General features: G+C 43.5%; 1 protein-coding gene across 5 annotated transcripts in view; it reads right to left on the bottom strand.

The window, feature by feature from the left end:
• The window catches only part of VRK1 (VRK serine/threonine kinase 1), a 78358-nt gene that overhangs the window by 28951 nt on the left and 29175 nt on the right, over positions 1-20232 (bottom strand). For 4 of the 5 annotated variants that reach the window (XM_040478192.1, XM_040478194.1, XM_040478193.1 and 1 more), the window contains exons 2-5: positions 14895-15059; positions 9491-9546; positions 1648-1717; positions 487-574 (exon numbers count right to left, since the gene is read on the bottom strand). In XM_040478192.1, coding sequence (XP_040334126.1) covers positions 487-574; positions 1648-1717; positions 9491-9546; positions 14895-15054 — 374 coding nt within the window. In that variant the 5' untranslated portion in view covers positions 15055-15059. The remainder of the gene's footprint in view (positions 1-486; positions 575-1647; positions 1718-9490; positions 9547-14894; positions 15060-20232) is intronic. The other variant, XM_040478196.1, reaches the window with a different exon arrangement.

Raw genomic sequence — 20232 nt, 5'->3', positions numbered from 1 at the left:
CAACATCCTCTCCCTTCTTGGAACTCCTGAGACACGAACAAATCAGAGTCACACGGTTTAGCACACGGCTGCTATAATTGCTTCACACAAGTTTGTTTTTCTCACCGGCTAGGCTGAAATTTCATAAAGAGGAGGACGCTGCTGCGAGCAGACCGGACATCTAGTACGAAATACCGAACCGGAACCTGAAGGCTCCCTGTTGTCACATCAATGGCACGGAGTTTTTTGCTTGCTTGCTTGTTTACATGTCAGGGGAGAAAACGCACGGGGTTCATCTGCCCGGTTCCCACTCATCGGCCGGGTTCCAGGCACTTGCTAAAGCTCCGCACAAACCCTCCAGACCAGAGGTGACGCCGTGTTCCTCTCTGCCAAGTGTGTGCCACACGGCCCAGACGAAGGCCCAGCGGTACCTGCACGTGCTCGCTAAACAGTGAACAGCAAGTGCTTAGAACAGAGGGAAGAAAAACAGAACATGCATATGTTTACCTCTTTCCATTTTTATCATGTAGACCAGACCCCCAGTACTTAGGAACACCCAGGTACTTCAGTTTATGGGTACGAATCCACTTCTGAACTACAAGTTAGGAAAAAAAAAAAAAAAAAGCTTGTGATTTCACTTGTTTTATGTATTTTTTTAAATCATTAAGAGAACGTACTCACACATGCATTAAGATTGCACCTTTTTCCATAAAAAAAGGTGAACATTATGATCAGCAAATAACAAGTACCTTACAATCAAAGCATTTTTATTAACCCACCAAATTTTGTCATCCTGCTCTAAACATCATCTTTAAAATGAAAAATCTGGGGCACCTGGCTGGCCCAGTCGGTTAAGCACCTGACTTGATTTCGGCTCATATCATAATCTCATGATCATGAGATTAACCCCCACGACGGGCTCCAGCCTGCGCGCCTGCTTAAAACCGTCTCTCTCCCTCTGCCCCTCCCCGGTCGCGCAGGCACGCACACCTGCATGCACGCTGTCTTTCACGGGGAAAAAAACTGAAAATCTGCGGGAGGCATTTAAAGAAAGAAAATCAAACCACAGCACTGCAGTTGTGGTCACCAACTCTAATTATGTAAATGTTTACTCTCTGCTCCAGAAAGACTAACATTTTACCCAATCTAGAAGTTGTTCACCTCATTCTAAAAGTCTTCAACCGGGATACCAAGCTGGAGGGGAGGGGAGGGGAGGAGAGGGGAGGGGCGGGGAGGGGAGGGGAGGGGAGGGTTGAAGAGGTCCCCCTCTCTTCCTTAACAGTCTCTTCAAGTTCAACAATTATAGCATCCTGCCTCCCTCCCAGGTTATGTTGTCTGCAGTTTAGAAAAAATACTCAAAAAGATTGAGAGATCCTTGAGTGACATACGTGAATTAGGATTATATCTCAATTTTTAACAATATTTCCTAAATCATATCATTTATTAACTTTATTCTACATATCAATTTAGGTGAAATCTTATCATAAAAAACCCAGGAAGAAATCATAATTCTCTCCTACAAATCTCATTAAAATGAAATTGATTCATGAAGTAAAAAATAAAAATTACAAGGCATCAAAATATAAGATCCAGTGCCCTGGTTTTGACCTAAAACAACAACCAGGGGTCATTTTAAGAGTGTAAGTAGATGTGTGCTGTACTCCTTACTTTGCTCTGGTTTGGCAGCTCGCTGGTAGAACTTCAGTTCAGTAAAGAGGGGTCCGTTGTCACTGGGCTCCTTAAAACAGAACGGGTAATTGACGCTAACAGTTGTTAACATCAGGGAGTTATTTTCAAAGAAACTTCAAAAAGGACTAAGTCGTTAGCATCAATGAAACTTCAAAAAGGACTAACACCAATTTTTCTTTCCAACGTAATTGTGAACTTAAGGTTGTAATAACTACGTTTAAGTCAAACTCCTTCGAAATGTTCTAGATATTCTAAGAGGCCATGAGTCTTCTATTTCTCTCAAGCTACACTTTTGTCAGTGATAAAACGCTCAAAATCAGATACACAGCTCAGTCTTTGCAGAAGTTTATGAAAAATCTTTAAACTCATTTTCACCTTTATTAAGCTTTCTCTTAAAGCAATGATCAGCAACCATGTGAACTGTTTCACCAAGGGGCTACCAGATGCCTCTGAGATCTAATAAAATTTCAATACCCGACTTAACCAATCGGGCAAAATCCTACTCTTTTCCCTGTTTCTCACACAGTTGTATCTAGTTGTGACCTTGTCACAATGAGAATCTTCTGGAACTCCAGAGCGAGCAAGCACAGGCCATTTAGCTGCATCCCTTCCTTTCTGACACCGATTCCCGTGTTTTTCAAACTAAGGAGCCCTACAATTTACTTCCCCCGTGATAATTCAAAGTCAAGAGGAAAACGGGGCTCAGTAAATCGTGTTCCACCAACTACACTGGACTACATTCATTTTACATTTTAAGGAATATTAACCGTGAAAATTATTTGTAAAGGGGTATACACACACACAAGTATGGACAAACAAGAAATATCAGCCTGTTGAGAGTTTTGCCTTGTGAAACAGCTTTAGAAGGGTAAAAACGGTCTTACAATTTTGTGGACTTTTTAAATAGTAAATTATGTCTGAATCAAAACTGGTTAGTATTTCACGTTTCACATCATTTCTGTTGGGATTATCTTGTTTATCGAGAATCTGAGAACAATTTTTTAAAGCAGTGAAAATGTCACAGGAGGAAGCTAACTTTTCCAAATTAATTTTAGGGTCGCTTTTCTTTTAGGAAATATGGGAAGAAACTTATTTTGGACAGAACACCCGTATAGCTGGAGTTCAAGGGTCAGCAGAACATTAGAAGAAACGACGATGAGGCCCAAGCCTTTCAGGAATCCCCAGTTCAAGCCCCTATAGGAAGACTAGCCAACGTGCAGAGAGGCCAGGCCCAGTTAAGAATGAGCGAGCGCTCGGGGCGCCTGGGTGGCACAGTCGGTTAAGCGTCCGACTTCAGCCAGGTCACGATCTCGCGGTCCGTGGGTTCGAGCCCCGCGTCAGGCTCTGGGCTGATGGCTCAGAGCCTGGAGCCTATTTCCGATTCTGTGTCTCCCTCTCTCTCTGCCCCTCCCCCGTTCATGCTCTGTCTCTCTCTGTCCCAAAAATAAATAAACGTTGAAAAAAAAATTTAAAAAAAAAAAAAAAGAATGAGCGAGCGCTCAACAGCAAACAGGCAGCATATAACTAACACCTGGCTCAGACACCGAAAATAAACTTGCCTTGTTCCAGGTAAGTAGACTCTTCGGGCCAGCCTTGGAACAGAGTGGTGCACAAGGATGTGGCATCTCGCCACCTTTTACGAAGGGGAAACTAACCAACATACAAGGTACGAGTCCAGATCCCGAACTTTTGGACTCAGTACCTCAAGTTTCGCCGTGACCTGTGGCTCGTGTCTCGGCCTCAGCGCTTGCTGGACAGACGCCTGTGCACGCGTATAGCCTACGGCCAAGAACGGGTCTTCAGCAGGAGCAGCAAACTCAGTGCAAGAAACGAAGGGAGAAATGGAAATTCGAGAGAAGAAATTCTGGTAAAGTTCCTCTCCAAAGGCTAACTTGTAGAACAGCTTATTAATATAATTCAGGTTTGAAAGGGGTTTTCCTAAGACAAATCCTGGCTTATTACCATCAGTATAAAATTCTGAGTTATTCAGTTTCAACCTATGGCATATCAAGTTTAATTTTCAAGCTTCCCTTCAGGCAATAATTTATTAAACTTATAATAATAAGAATCAACCCATATAAATCAGACTATTATAAGGAAAGCCCCACTACAACGAAGGCTCTTTGAGCTCATTTCATACTTTTTCTAATCCAATAAGAGTCCATTATAACAAAATAAAGGAGCTACTTTCTTGGCATTGCACTCTGCAGCCAAAGCTAGCTATTTCTGTTGAAGAAAATACCTTACTTAACTCATAACTAAAATTTTATTAACATATTTCAAATCTAAAATACTTTGCCAACTCTGTAATAGCCAAGATTTAGAAAAGAAATTGGGACTGACATTTTAACTAGAATATCACTGAACGTTTCTTTAAGACTTCTAAGTGTCAAAATGAAGAAGACAACAGAAAAAAACTTAAAATGTGATATATTTCAATGGCACCATCTAAAAGCAACTGGCTGCCATTTAAAAATGAAGCTGTATAAAGTTTCCCCTTCCTACCAAAAAATTATGGTATAGGAACTGAAAATTCAGGTCACTTCTCATACAGTCGGTGAGGGAAACGAAACATCAGTCCGTAAACTTCTTGCCAGGGAACTTCGAAAATACAGCTTTTAGGTCAGTTCACCCTGGAAAGTGACTATGCTATAAAGAACTGTTAGGATCCAAGACCCAAAAGTCCGGCCTCCCGCTCAGTTCTGCCATCAGCTCCTGGACGCGACGGGACGGGGGTGTGGAAAAGAAAACGAATTCATTATTAAAGCCTGTTAATAAGAAAACACAAAAGAGAACTCTTCCTCCTTGCTACCCACCGTCTTACCAGTTTACCATTCATCGCTGCACATCGTCTTTCCTGAGATAAAATACAGTGTCTCTCGGTTATCTAGAGGCAGAGGATACAAGTTCACCGTCACTGGTGACCCGGCACCCCAACGCCAAGGCTGCGCCCGTAAGTCAGTAAGGAATTAGGCCCTAAACAGAACCAGAACGGCCACTGGGTAGGAGAGGGAATATACTTAAAATGTACCTGAACACCTATCTTGGATATGTGTGTCTTAACTGCATTTCAAGACCATGTGTAATTGAGACATCTGTGGGTTAACCATTTGAAGCTCTTTCACACAGCAGACCTGCGTATTAGCAGGGACCACATTTTCTGACAAGTCCTCCGCTCGGAGGCAGAGGCCCTCCCAGAAGCGCAGGGTACCTGCCGCCTCTCCTGCATAAACGGATCCACAAAGGTCAACGGGGGTATGCACACAGGATGCCACTGAATATAATTAAGGTGTGCTGTGTGCCAGACTCTACCGGCGGTTCTCAACCTTAACGCGCAAAAGAATCCCCCGGGGAGCTTTGCTAAAAATACCAATAACCAGGCCCTGCACCCAGAGGTTCTGATTACACCGTACAACCAGAGCGGAGAACCACTGTTTGACTTGATATGCCATTACGTTATGACGTCTAATTTCACATTAAAAATCAATTTGCCTTCGATTATTTCTTAAATAACAATTTGCTGAGGGTTATTTTTCCCAAAGATAACATATGTGCTTATTTTAGAAAATGTGGAAATACTTTGATATATTTTCTTCGCATATATATATGACCATTTTATAAAACTGCCTCCACACTACACGTAGTATTGTATCTTTTTTTTTAATACTTAATTATGAAATTTCCCCCAAAGAGTAGTACTTGTTCTTTGAAAACATGATTTTTAACAGCCCCTAATGTTTTTAAGTGGCGAATGTTCAAAAACAGGTGATTTTCATACTGGAAAGATCTGGTACTTATTTTATATGCTTCTGTTTGATGAACCATGTCAATTTTTAATGTTATACAGCTCTGAGAACAAAAGAGTTGCAGAACAGTAGTGGACAGAGCTACGGCCCAGCACGTCGCCAGGCGAAGGCAAATCGTGAAGAGGCCTGCTCAGAAAGAAACAGACGAGGGACGGGTGGCATCTAGAAATTAAAAGGTGGTGGGAAGTTACAGCTACAAAGTTTTCAAAAGAATAAAACGGGCATTTAAAAACAACACCAAGAAAACAAGTTTGCAACGAGGTCCTTATCATCAGACAACTTAAAATCCAGCCAGAGAGAGAAACCTACAAAAGTGAAAACCAACTGGCGGCATGAGAAGGATGTGAGCTTATGAAACCGCAAACTACAGGGAAACAGAATGAGTGCCTCTAGAGTTTGAAGGAGCGCAGAGAAGATGAGTATCCAGGAGGAAACCAGCAAGCCCTCTCTCTCCCTGAGAGAGGAAAGGGGAAGTCACTAATACCGTTTTGTTTGTGGCGTTCTTCCAGGATCACAGCCAAACTACCACACCGAACATGTTACAGAGATATTACATGCAAAAGAGAAATCAGCTGAATATTTATCACTGTCCTAATTACAAAGAGAAGGAGTAATACGGGCTAATGGGAACAGAACTAAATTAGGAGATAGGAGATGCAGAACGCTGAACTAGGTTTGATAACAAAAGGCTTTAAACTTAGAAATAAAGAGCAATTTACCACCTTATTAAGCAGCTAGGAAATGTTGCTCCTACCCATTTTTGCCATAACTCTGTGAGTAAAACACGTGGTGAAAGTGAAGTTACACTGAATACCAACTAAAAGTGCTTGGAATTGCCCGTAAGAAAGCAGAACAGCCTAATTCTAAAATAAACCGCAGCCTAAGGGCTGTCGGGCTACACGGAAGAGAGACCTGTCTACACACCCATCCCACCCCCAGGACGCGGCCCCGGCAGCCGCCCTCCACGAGGTGGGGAGCACTGTGTGCACGTTGGCCCATGGCAGAGTGGTCACAGGGAACCACGGCGTTGGAACCTCAAGATCAGGAGAAGTCCTAAGTGGACTTGCCCCCTTCGCACAATGTTAACTCTGTAAAGATCCTAAGAAGAAACTAGTCTTCCCCACAGATTTTAATTTTAACCTGTCGTGTCGGAGACAAATGCAGATAATATTCTGCGCCTCCACACAAACAACCCGATTTAAAAATAAGAACGTTCGCTCCTCTGCTACAGCAGCACACTATTTCATTTTTTTTTTCAACGTTTTTATTTATTTTTGGGACAGAGAGAGACAGAGCATGAACAGGGGAGGGGCAGAGAGAGAGAGGGAGACACAGAATCGGAAACAGGCTCCAGGCTCTGAGCCATCAGCCCAGAGCCCGACGCGGGGCTCGAACTCACGGACCGCGAGATCGTGACCTGGCTGAAGTCGGACGCTTAACCGACTGCGCCACCCAGGCGCCCCAGCACACTGAGTATTTCAAAAGGAACGTGAATGCACGAAAGCAGGAGAAAAATCCAAAATGAAAGGGCTTGCAGAAAAGGGAAATGGCAGGACACACACTTGAAGCTGTCGACCTTACCTGCACTCCGGGCAGGACCGAGTAACCGGGACCCAGTTAGCTGCCCCCGGTCAACAAGTATCACTAACACACTGGACAGAAGAGGGAGTTACTATTTTCAGACATTAGGCAGAACGGGTAGTACCTCTAAAAGATGGGAAACAAACAGAACGAGCCCCAGGCAGCCCCAGCTTTCCTCACGGAGGCACCAGAGTAAAAAGGGGGCAACTCGGGGTTCTGAGGGGCCAGGAGGCCGATGACCCCACCGCCAAAACCAAACCAGGAGATTGGACGTTTTTAAAATCTAGAAATATTAGAACAAAATTAAAGACCAACATCCCTCATGAACACAGACATAAAAACCCTTCACAAAATATCAGCAAATCGATTCCAGCATTATGTAAAAAGCGTGACATGTCATAACTAAGTGGAGTGTATGTTAAGAATAATAGTCCTACGCTCAAACGACCAATCGCTATCACTGCCACATTAACAGAACGAGGGAGAAAAAGCCTGGGATCCATCTCAGCCGATGCAGAGAAAGCATTCACAAAATAAACAGGCAAACTACAACCCGGGAGAAAATATTTACAACACATACATCTGGAAGGAGACTTGTGCCCAGAACAACTCTCTTACTGCTCAATCACAAAACGCAAAACAACCTAGATATTAAAAAAAAAAAAAAAAAAAAAAAGAAAGACCGAAGAGGCACTCCGAATGCCCAGGAAACACAATTACTTAGAAAAAGTGATCAAAATCTGCCACCTAGTAAAACTCGAAGACACGTATCACGGCTGCAAACCCACCGACCCAACAAGCACACACACGGAGGAGGACGTGGGAGCGACCGGAACTCTCACTCGTGGCTGGTGGACGTGTCAGATGGCAGAACCACTTTGGAAAATCCGTCTTATAAATGTGAATATGCACCTTCCCTGTAAACCAGCGATTCTCCTTCTAGGTATTTATCCAAGAGAAATAAAAAACCTTGTACAAAAATCTTCAGAGAAGCTTTATTCATAATGGCCTAAAACTGGAAACAATCCAAATGTCTATCAATAGGAAATGGAAAGGAAAAAAAAAAGCTGTAATATGTCCACATAATATAATATTCTGAGCAGTAAGACTGAACAAGGAACTACCAACAACATGAATAAGCAATATTAAACATTATGCTGAGCATAATAAGTCAGAAACAAAACAGTATATAGAGTACAGTATCATTTCTGTGACCTTTCAGACAATAACTTATCCACAGCAAAAGTAAAAAAAGTAAAAAAAAAAAAAAAAAACCCCCACACACACAACCAAAATCTCAGATAAGTGGTTACCTCAAAGGGTACAGGAAGTAGGGGTTTGACCAGAAAAGGACACGAGAAATCTTTTTGGGGTGATGGAAATATTGTATTATTTTGAGAGGGGTGAGAGTTACACAGGTATATGCACTTGTCAAAAGTATTCAAATTATTTAGTATCTATGGCTTTCCTTGTAAAACTACGCCTGAATAAAAAAGTGTTAAAAACAATCACTAAAACAATTCAGGTCCAAAAGAGTTAATTCACAAGAGATCAAATCTACTCTTCACTGAAAAGAAAGTAAAATAAAACACACCAAACACAAATCTTCAGGATAATTCTGAGTTCTATAGCCTCTAGAAAAAAAGTAGGGGTGGGGAACTTATGTGGGTGATTTGCCTAAATAACAGACCCTGTTATCTCTTCCATTATTTAACAAAGACATGTTCTTCACACGGATTAAAAAACTCTAAGAGGAGTTACAACTGTAACTTTTACGCAGAAAGATGCATAATATATTCCTAATAACAAACAGTAGCTAAAATGCTCTTTAGCGCACCAATACATAAGTGGACCTGGCCACGCAAAGTATGCTTATACCAGATAAGATGCCGTCAACCTCTCCTCGTTACAAACTAATTTCAACACCAGTTTGGCAAAAACAAAGTCCCAAGTGATCACAATTATATAAATAATATAATTTACAAAAATGGAAGGGGAAGGGGAGAAACCTGGGAAAAGCAAAAACTGACCAAGTGGAAGCTGACAAGCAAATGCAAGATAAAATACAGTAAAATTTCATTAAACTAGTACAGTCTTATATGATATAAATAAAGCATCTCAACTATTGCAAACATAGCTGAAATAAACAGAATGAGCTGCGTATTTTTATTCCATGTCTGTATACCTCCATGCTTCCATTCATTTTCCACCAAATACCAGTATCACTCTAATTCCAAAGAGAGGAAACAGACGTTTGAATGCAAATTATTGCAAATTATAAAGCTACTTTTGTGTCTTATTAAATATTTATTAAGCACTGTTAAAAATACAGTACCTTACGGTTCAATTAATTCTAGTTATCAAAAAGGATGTTTTACAAAGTAAATACTATACCCATTCAACAAAGAAGAAAAGCAGCTAAAATCTTTTCTTACCACTTTTACAACACAGGGTGCATCACTGCCCACAGATTTCGAAGAATTCAGATCAGCTGTTTGAAAAAGTGACATATGTAATATCAGAACAAGAAGTAGCATCATTTTAATTAGCCTGTTAACTAACCCTTTGTTAATATTTAGGTCTGGATATCTAAAACTCCTTGACAGAATACATTTCAGTTCCCAAATATGTGTCTCAGGATTATCATTACAGTATATCTCATCAATTTGAAGACTTTTTTTTCATGAGTTAACATGTCTGAAATTGAAATGCCTCTTATAATTGCTGGTATCTTCAAAATGATCATCAATTAAGTATGGAAAACTCTGAGTTAAAGATTTCTTTAATTCGAACGTACTCATGGCCTTTGATATGCTAATGTAGGCTGTGAATTCCCAAGAGGACGGTAACTGATAAAATTTCTTAAATATACAAACCAGGGAATCCTTTTAAGAAGGGGCATTAAAAAAGAAAAAAAAAAGGAAGAAAAGAGAGGAGCTAAAATTCCAAAAACCACTAGTTTGGGGGGAAAAACAAAACAAAACAAAACTCCTCTAAACCAACAGCCAGGATGTTGGCACTAGAACTCTGAGCTGCCATCCGTAATAATCTTAATGTGGCTGCCATTTCATTTCCTGCAAATAGAGCAGCACAGGTGCCCTGGAATACTGCATCAGGAGTGTTAGGCTGCCCACATTCATTAAACAGATATTTCTACCAAGGACCTCCTATATGCCAGTGTCTAGGAAAGCGATTCGGTAATGAACAGAAGGAAGTAATCGCTCCTCTTGTGAAGCTGACATTTCAGCGGTAGGACACCAACAACTATTAAAATACCAAGTACGCTTGATGGTGTAAGTGCTACAGAGGGAAAATGAGGCAGGAACGGAAGGCAGACAAATGTTGCAAGGTACCGGGAGAAACCTCCCTGACAGGGTGTCACTGAGCAGTGGTCTGAGGCAGTGAGGGAATAAGCCACGCAAATATCTGGGGAAGAACATTCCAGGCAAACCAGCACAAAGGCCCTGACGTGGAAAGTCTCCGACGAGTCTGAGGAAAGCAAGGAGGCCAAAGTAGCTGGAAAAAATTAAGTGAGGTAGAAAGGAACAGGGGACCGATCAGAAACGCAGCAGGGAACAAACACCAGCATGACAGGTGACATAAAGCTGTCACTGCGATTGAGCTGGAGAGCCGCTGGAAGGTGCCGGGAAGAGGATGGCAAGATCAGACTTTGATCCCTTAAGAATTCTTCAGGCTGCCTGGCGGACAACGGCGTGCACAGGGCAAGGGCAGAGGCAGGGACGTCGGCCGGGCTGTTACGACGCTCCAGGCGAGAGACGGCAGAGGCCTGAGCCAGGGTGGCAGCCGACCAAGTGCCGCGAAGTGGTCTGACCGTGGGCGTTTTCAGAGAAGAGCCGACCGGATCTGTTGGTGAACTGGATAGAGAGGACACGGGCGGGAAAGAAGGTAAGGAGGCCTCCAAGTTTTGAGCCTGAGTAACTGCAAAGATGAAGTTGCTCCTTACTAAGACAGAGAAAACCACAGGAAGAGCTGGTGCTCCAGGCTGCCTGAAGTCTCAGATGCTCACGAGACATCCAAGTTCAATTGTTAAACAGGCAGTTGATCTACAAGTCTTGAGTTCACAAGAAAGGTCCAAGTTCGAGAAATGAATTTGAGAGTCGTCAACATGGAAATACCACTCACTTAAAACCAGGAGCCCAGAAGACCCCTAGGGAATGAGTGAGGACAGAAAGAGGAGGAGACCCCAGGACTGAGCCCTAAGGCATTCTCACGTTAGAAGGTGATGAGATGAAGGAGGGAAGGAAAAGGAAATCAAGAAACTGCCAATCAGCTGGGAAACGGCAGTATTTTGAAGAAGCTGCAGCTAAGGTGCTTCACACTGAAGAAGGAATACTGAGTCACAAGAACGGCTAACGTGGGCGGACGGAAAGTGGGAGCTCCAAGATACATCACTCAGACACTGAGTTAGTGATAGAAATCAGGTTGTTGTTTTTTTCTTAAATAAACATGCAGTATACAAAATATTAAAATAAGGATAGTATCCCAGTCATACTGCACAGTTCAAGTGAGGAAAGGGGGAAAAGGCAGCTCAACACCTCATGTGAACATCACGTGCTACAAAATATGCCACGCACAAAGAGTACGGTAAGAAGAGATCTCCCATTGCCGAGAAAGAAAAATGGTTTCAACACAGCATGGAAAGCAGTAAGAAAGGGTTGGGGCGCCTGGGTGGCTCTGTCAGTGAAGCATCCGACTCTTGATTTCAGCTCAGGTCACGATCTCACAGTTCGTGGTTCAAACCCCACGTCGGGCTCCGTGCTGATAGTGCAGAGCCTGCTTGGGATTCTCTGTCTCCCTCTCTCTCTGCCCCTCCCGGCTCTCTCTCTCAAAAACAAAAAATTAAAATGGAAAAAGAAAAAAGGTTAATGCAAAGCAAATATACACAGACGGTACCTGCTCTAAACCCAGCTTTGGAAAAATGAAGAAAAAGAAGCATCACGTACAGAGATCAAGGGGCAAAGGGCAGCATGATGGCCAAGGCACAGATTCTGAGAAAATAAAAGGGACGAAGATAAACGTTACACAGGGACCAGACTATAGGAAGGATCTTGTATGCCATTCTCAAAAATCTGGCACTTTGTCCCCAGGGCCAGGGGGAGCCATTACAGAATTTAACTAGTTTACATCGTTCAAGCCACGATGTGAACAATGGGATGCAGGGGGCAAGACTGAACAGAGAAAAGTCACTGCCGTGGCAAGAATCCAAACAAGACCTGAAAATGACCTGCACTAAGGCAGGGTCGGCAAACATGGAGAGAAAGCCCCACAGGTAAAGCAACAGGACTAGATGAAGTACCAGGGACAGTGGTGAAGGAACACTCGAGAAGGCCTTCCCAGTGCCTGGCATGAGCTGATCCTCTCCTAGTCACGAGAGAGCCTGTGCGACGTCCAAGGAGAGAGCCCTGAAGGCCACCGGCTGTGGGCCTGCACTTGGGGGATCGAGTCCTAGGCTCCAGACAAAAGATGTGGAGATTGACAGTGAAAAGACAGTAACGGCAGCCGTGAAATGGAAGAGATCACTCAGAGAGAACACACAGAATGGCAAGTGAGCCAAGAAAGGAAAGCTGGGGAGCACAGAAGTCTTCCAAGAACGACCAAGCACCTCCGAAGAGGCAGCAAGGACACCACGAGGGAAGCGTCACCATGAAACACAACGGAAACCATCTCTGTGAGAAGGAAAGGCAGACACGAGCAAATGCCACAGAAAATACCCAAGAAAATCCAAAAGCAATCTTTTGAATTCATTAGCAGAAATTGCTGCGGATCCTGAACACGGCTGCTTCTGTGTATCAGTGGGCCCAGAGAGAGAAACTGGAGGCAGCGATATTAAAGCAAATCCACATTGATCAGCTCAGCTTTACAAAAGCACAGTTTTATTGCAGAAATCACTGGCTATTAAAACTACTCACTATGAGATGGCACTTTCCAACGATAAATACAAATACAAATAAAACAGCACAAATGCAACCCAAGCTGCAAATGTGCCAAAGGTTACAAAGCAAGTTAACTAAGGCAGAACGAAGAGCCTCCTTGCTTCCAGCTGCCACTCCTCACGTGAGCTGTCCTGGGTGCCCGCGGTCTGCGGTATAGACGGCTCGTACCATGCGCCACCTCTAAACCACAAGGTCAAAACCTACATACCCGGCCAGCATGGCTACTAACCTTGCACGGTTTATGAGGGTTCTCACCTGAACAGACAGCCTAGTTTACCGGGACGGGCTCTAGCTCTGAACAAAACGAAAGAATCGGCACCTGTCTGAGGCGCCGCTGACCTAGAGGAATCGTATTTACGCGCACAGCAGAGCACTGGGTTTCAAGCTGTGTCACGAACACACCTCTAAGAGGCGGCAGCTAACCCGACACCCCCACTGGTCCTGAAGGAGTCAGAGTCGGACCCTCCTGAGTAAGAGCTCTTGATCCCTGCCAAGGGGCTCTCAAATGTCAGCATGCAGGGGCGCCTGGGTGGCGCAGTCGGTTAAGCGTCCGACTTCAGCCAGGTCACGATCTCGCACTCCGTGAGTTCGAGCCCCACGTCGGGCTCTGGGCTGATGGCTCAGAGCCTAGAGCCTGTTTCCGATTCTGTGTCTCCCTCTCTCTCTGCCCCTCCCCCGTTCATGCTCTGTCTCTCTCTGTCCCAAAAATAAATAAACTTTGAAAAAAAATTAAAAAAAAAAAAAAATGTCAGCATGCATCTGAATCCCCCGGGGCACTTGTTCGGTCGCACCGCTGGGCCCTCTCCCTACAGTGTCTGATTCAGATTCCTAGGCCAGGGGTGGGACCTGAGAATCTCAGTGCCAACAAGTTGCCATGACTAACACGAACCTAGTATCTAATATTAGTATCTTGAGTAAGATGCTGCTTGAAAGAAAAAAGGGTTCCGCTACTGAAAATAAAATGTTATAAACCTCGTGGCAGAAACTATATAATTAAGTAAATAGTTAACTAAATGGAGAGTAGAGGTGGAGTGAGAACATATCACGGAAAAGTTAGAAAGAAGTACCAAAAGAAACATGAACTCTAACTGTATCACCACTAATATTCTAGGTGAAGCAGTCAGCTCTAGAAGCAATCAGGTAAAATATTTTTTTATATCAACAATTTAGTTCACCTGTAGAATCTCAGGGTTCCACATGGGTCTCCCCAAATTTCAGAGTAAGTTTGCTCATTAATAACACATTCTCCCAATTCCATTAGGATGCCTACTAGAGTTGCATAGAAAGAAAAACCAAATCCACACCTGTTAAAGATCTAAAAATCTCCAAATTAAGCCAAAATAAAGGGAATCGATCCTAACTGAATGGAGGTACAGGAAGGAAGGTGGCCAGGGCTTTCTCCGGGTATCGGAAGAGATTGAGACTATAGAAAATATCTTAAAAAGCTAAAGCACAATATTACAGATACGCTACCCTCTTTTTCTACTGTGATTAAATCAACTTTCCTTTCCACTCCTGTGTCAGAGATGCAGTTGCCTAACCATACCGTCTTAAGTTGAATCTAGAAATCGTTAGGAACAACCTGTGAAAAGCTCCTAACTTAGAAACTCCTTCAATAAGAAAGCATGTAAATCTTTGGACAGGCAATTAGAAGTAGTCCTACACCGGGGTGCCTGGGAGGGCTCGGTCGGCTGAGCGTCCGACTTCGGCTCAGGCCATGACCTTGTGGTTCGTGAGTTCGAGCCCCACGTCGGGCCCGCGGCTGTCAGCGCAGAGCCGGCTTCACATCCTCGGTCCCTCTCTCTCTGCCCCTCTCTCCTCGCCCCCCCCCCCACTTGCACTCCGTCTCTCAAAAATAAACATTCAGCAGCAGTCGTACACTCACCAAGATATATACAACCGAAGCCGCCCTGGCCAATGGGGGATCCTAGTTTCCACTCCTTCTTGGTCATGTCAGTGATGATCTCCCCAGCTGCAAAGTGTTCGGCAAGTTGTCTCTTTGTGGGGCCCTGTCTTCCAGCCTGAGCCACTTTTACTCGAGGCATCTTCACTATAATATAAAAGAAAGCGACGTTCAGAGTTATAATCCTAGAAGTGCTGAAACATTTTCCACGAAGGAAAGCTCTGGGCTCCACAGGTGCTTTTCAAATGAGGAAGCGCATTTACGACACGACAGGCGACGCTTTACACGTGGGCCCCCAGCCAGCCTCACTCACAACGCTGTGAGCCTTACATTCCAGTCCCCATTTCACAGACGAGGAAACGAAAGCTCGGCCAAGTGTGGCAGCGCATCCAAGGCTGGAGACCTAGGAAGCGGGAGAGCAGCAGAAATCTGCCCTGAGGACCGACGGGGCCCCAAAGCCTCAGCAGCACGGCCCCCAAGTACAAAACCAGCAGTGAAGGAGTGACAAGGGGACTGGGGCTGTTTGGTGACAGCCAGCATTGCAAGCTTCCCTTGTCACCACTGTCCCTTCTGGTGGTGACCCTCGATTCACCCTTCTCACTCACGGACACGCTGAACGTAACACTCAGGGAAAGCGGTGTGTTACTGTGAAAACGGCCCAGGGCTGGGATCAAAAGGCCCAGATTCCAGTGTAGCTATGACACCAGCGGGATGGGTGACCGTGACCAAGTCACCTCTCTCTGGGCTTTAAGTGCCCTCACATGCAGCTTACCTCACTGAGAGAAAGAACCCAGGTGGGGAAGGGGCGGGGGGCGGGGGGCCAAATTCTCAGCTCTACAAGTACGAACTGAAAAAGACGTAAAACGAATACTCTTTAGGAGGCTATAGTTCCTTGAAACCATCAGAGACCACAAAGAGGGCAGTAAGAGTTTATGGGGTGGTCCGCAGCACCTGAAACGGCTGTTCACGTGAACGAAGTCTGTTAAGACAGGACAATTCGCAAAAGGTGGCTCGGTCTGGAGCCCAGGCAGTCCCAATCCATACACACGACATCAGACGGGGATATTTTAGCAAATATCCACCCACTATCCCTCCACAGGCATAAACTCCATAGATGCAAATACTCTTTATGAACTTATGGGGGATTTTTTAAATTCTTCCTATAGAACACCAACCCTTCTTCATCGTCTGAATCTTCTCTAAGTTAACAAAATATCTTCAGAATAAATGAAGGTGGCAATTACGTCTTCCTCTCAAGCAGTTCTCTTGATGCATATTTTTAATCATTGTAAAATCTCCCTGAATGAGTTTCAGTGTAAACCCTGACAGCCAGACTCAATACACAAGGTGACTTTTACAACTATGGTTGTAGCTGAGTACAAGGAACAACCACGACAGACAGTTCTAGCAAACACTACGAGGGATGCCTTCTAAATTTACCCAACTGTATCAAATCATCAGCATAATCTCCTATTTGACGATGTCCTTAGAGGAGTCAAGACAGTTGAAAATGAGTTAAAAAAAAAAATCTTTTCCTCTTTCTGGAACTCAAGACAGTAACTAGACTATCTTTTGTGTCTTGCTGGAATTCCTTTCCAAAAGTGACCATATTTCAAATGAAATATTCTAGCTCACCTTCTACTCAACAGAAACGGTGGTCAACAAAAAGCGTTTTTCCTCCAAAGTATGTGGTTAGCTTTTACTCTCAGTTTTATTCCCACAGCCTAAATGTGATCACTAGCACAGTCTAGACTGACTTTTCCTCCCTCCCGAAAAGCCGTCGCACAGAGCGGAGGCCGTCACGGCCGGCCTCTTGACGTCTGTACAAACCGCCACGTCCAAAGGTTCACTGCTACTGAAGGGGGTGGGACCGCCAGCTCACCGGTCTCATCTCCCGAAATTTCCCCAGAAAACCCAACCAGGACAACTGGAGAGCAAGCCTCAAACCCCAGGGACAGCATCTCCAACAAGAGCTGGTGACAACATCCCCCACCTCCACAAACCCCGAATGGGAGTGGGTGAAGAGGCCGCAGACAGCGGGATGGCCCACGTGCCACCAGCAGCGGGCAGGGAAGCGGCAGAAGTGCGGCGGTGTGTCTGACGAATCTGAGAATCCCCAGGTTACCAGCAGGTACTTCTCAGAAGCACGGAGACAACGCGGGAACAGCAGCCACGGCCGGGAAGGGCTGTGCACACTCCAGCTGCGGGCGAGCGGTGGGGGGCTCCCCGGGAGGGCTGGGGCGGGCTGGCCTCCAAGGCTCGAAGGACCAACCAGCCAGAACTCTCCCTCAGGTGGAGGAAAAACTGGTAGCAATGGAATCCAAACTGAGCATCACGAAGATAATACAGAGAAAGAGGAAAGAAGGTTCAAATCAAAGTAGATGTGTAAGTTCGCCTCCATGGTTTGGAACGTGACACCAAAAAAAAAAAAACCGAAACAAAATGAAAAACAAAAAAGAAAAGGAGGCTGTAAAGGATAACAGGAAGTCGACCCGATTTACACCATCTAGAACTAATTGCACATAAAAGAAAAATTGCTTATGAAACTCAGCAACCAAAAAGAGGATCAAGGCCCAGTCCCATGCAAACTCAAAAATTAAAAAAAAAAAAAAAAATCCCTTCAGAAAAATACAGAAAGCGTGCCTGCCAAAAACTTGAGAGCTACGAACCAATATTTCAAAAGAAGCTTAAACATTTATATATATATAAAGACTAAGATCAGAACTAGAAAAACTCAGAAACCAAGAGATAGAAGGAAACTAAAAAGTCACCATCATTTCCAAAATGAAAACTAAACTAGAAGGAACATCAAACTGAATGCAATTTAAACACAGTGACTTAACAGAAATAGGCCAGTGAAAAGGAACAAACTTTAAAAATCGCAAAGGGTGGGGGCACCTGGGTGGTTCAGCCGGTTAAGTCCCCAACTCCTGACACCTGCTCAGGACGTCATCTCGTGGCCGTGGGATCCAGCCCGGTGTCAGGATCCACACTGAGCGTGGGACCTGCTTGGGACTCCCTCCCTGACTTTCTACCCCTCCCCACGTGCACGTGTGCTCGCTTGCTGTCTCTCTCTCTCTCTCTCTCTCTCTCTCTCTCTCAAAATGAACTTTAAAAAAAATAAAAAATAAAAAAAAATAAAAAAGCGTGAAAAAGAGAAACATTTCAGGAGAAAATCATAAATTCAGAACACAGAAAAAGACAACGAACATACCACAAAGAGAATCAAAGCAAAGGAATAGAATACTAAAGACACTTAAGAAGAGTTCGCTGAACTTAAAAAAAAAAAAATTTGAATTTAAAAAAAAAAAAAAAAAAAAGGTTTCAGCACACATGGTCCACAGGAGAAATCAGCTCAGCATGACCCACGCCCAGACACAGCCTAGTAAAAAATTACCAAACTCCGTGGTGAGAGCAAATACTCCTTGAGCATCCAGGCCGAAAACAGATCTTTTGTAAGGAAAATAAATCAGGCTGTCCTCACTTTGACAGCAACACTTGTGCCAGGGAAAAAAGAGAAAGTAACAAACTTAAGACAAAGACAACACAAACGGAAGATTTTATGCTCAGTTAAATTTCAAGTACAAAGACCAAAGTGTTCTCCACATGGAAAAAGGGAGTCAGAACCCACGGCAGAACAAGCCTTAGATATCCAAAATGCATGAAGAAACATGGCGAGCGGGAAGTGGGTATTTATTTATGTATTTACGTATATTTATTTGTAGAACCGAGTCACCAAGGGCAATCAGGACAGCACAGAGTATATAATGGGCACGTGTCCTGACAAAGTAGGTAGGGCACAACTGTAAAAAAAAAAAAAAAAAAAATGGGAGAACATATGCAAATAAGAAAACAACTTTCCAGAAACCATTATGCAAGTGCTACTTGGTTTTGTTAACTAAGGTTACTGTATACAGCTGTGGCATAATGTAAATGAGTAATTACGTGATATTTTAATGGTCATCCCCTTGTATCCTTAAAAATCAAGATTCAAATTGAAAGAAAGGGGATGCAGATGAACGAAGAGGTAAGGCTTAAAATGCTTTACTGGGAAATATTTGTAATTCAGAAGTTATTTTATCTTCTGCAAACACACACACACACACACACACACACACACACACACACACACCCTTTTGTGTTTGCTAGCCTTATTCGCAAAAAAAGCTTCGAAAAAAATAACCAAACCAGTAGTAGTGATTATCTCTAGTGCATAAATTGTATTCTTGAAATACTGTTCCATCTAAAAGAAACCAGGTCCCTTGAGGAAATGGCTGGTTCCGGGTCTGAAGCTACAAGTGTACAAGGCGCACTTGGGACACCTTGTCATTTGTAGGTGTCAAGGAATCTCTCAAAGATGACTGGGGTTATGTCAGATATGTCTAAGGAGCCAACTGAGATGCTCCCACTGACTAAAGATGGGCCAGTTTGAGTCAATAAAGATAATAACCGCTATGGATTAAAACAAATAAAATGGGTAAATCCAAGAGTTTATAATAGTAAGAAAACCTAAGTGGTCACCTCTAGAGAATAATAGGAAACCACATAATTTTGAAAGGTGGTTCCAAAAATTTTTTTAAAAAAAAAAAGAAAGAAAGGAATGAATGAATGAAAAGAATCAAGTATTTATCTTTTCTTACTTACATGAATTGTACCACAGGGTAACCAAATATTAAATGAAGAGAAATTTCTCCTTATGGAAAATTTTCAGCTAATAAATGAATAAGAATGGTTTTAGGTTAGCACCCTTTCCACCTCCTAATGAATTAATGGATCCAGACACTGAGCCCTGATAGCTACTAACATCAAAATATGAGAGATGTCCAGACATATTATACTCCTCCTGATAAAAGAACATGCTCATACCCATGAAGTAATCTTGCCAAAAAAGAAAAAGAAAAAATAGACCCTGAATCTGATCAAGCCTACGAATTCACAGGATATGAAAAGAACAGAAGAACATGATAAGCTATAGCACAGGATTGCAATCAGCAAAATCCCAAGGGTGGGAAACCCTAAGGTCCATATAATCCCATTTCTGCAACTGGTAAGGGTAGAAAAAGGAGAGACGGGGGAGAGGAGAACCGGATGCAAAGAGACGTAAAACAACATAGTACCTGAAACAAAACAAAATCAGGCCAATCTAAACTGCAGTGTTTAGGGATGCACATGTGCGTGATAAAACTATAAAGAAAAGGAAATGATCACCACAAAAGACAGAAGTTACTTTTGGAAGCATAAGAAAGTTGTGGTGAGGATGGGGCCGGGGGTTCTAATTTATGACGTCGGGGGTGGTTCTAACAGTACCTTAGAATTCATG

The sequence above is a fragment of the Herpailurus yagouaroundi genome, unplaced genomic scaffold, assembly GCF_014898765.1.
Source record: "Herpailurus yagouaroundi ecotype Mexico unplaced genomic scaffold, PumYag 141, whole genome shotgun sequence".
NCBI lineage: Eukaryota > Metazoa > Chordata > Mammalia > Carnivora > Felidae > Herpailurus > Herpailurus yagouaroundi.
This window is presented reverse-complemented; position numbering and strand designations above follow the sequence as displayed.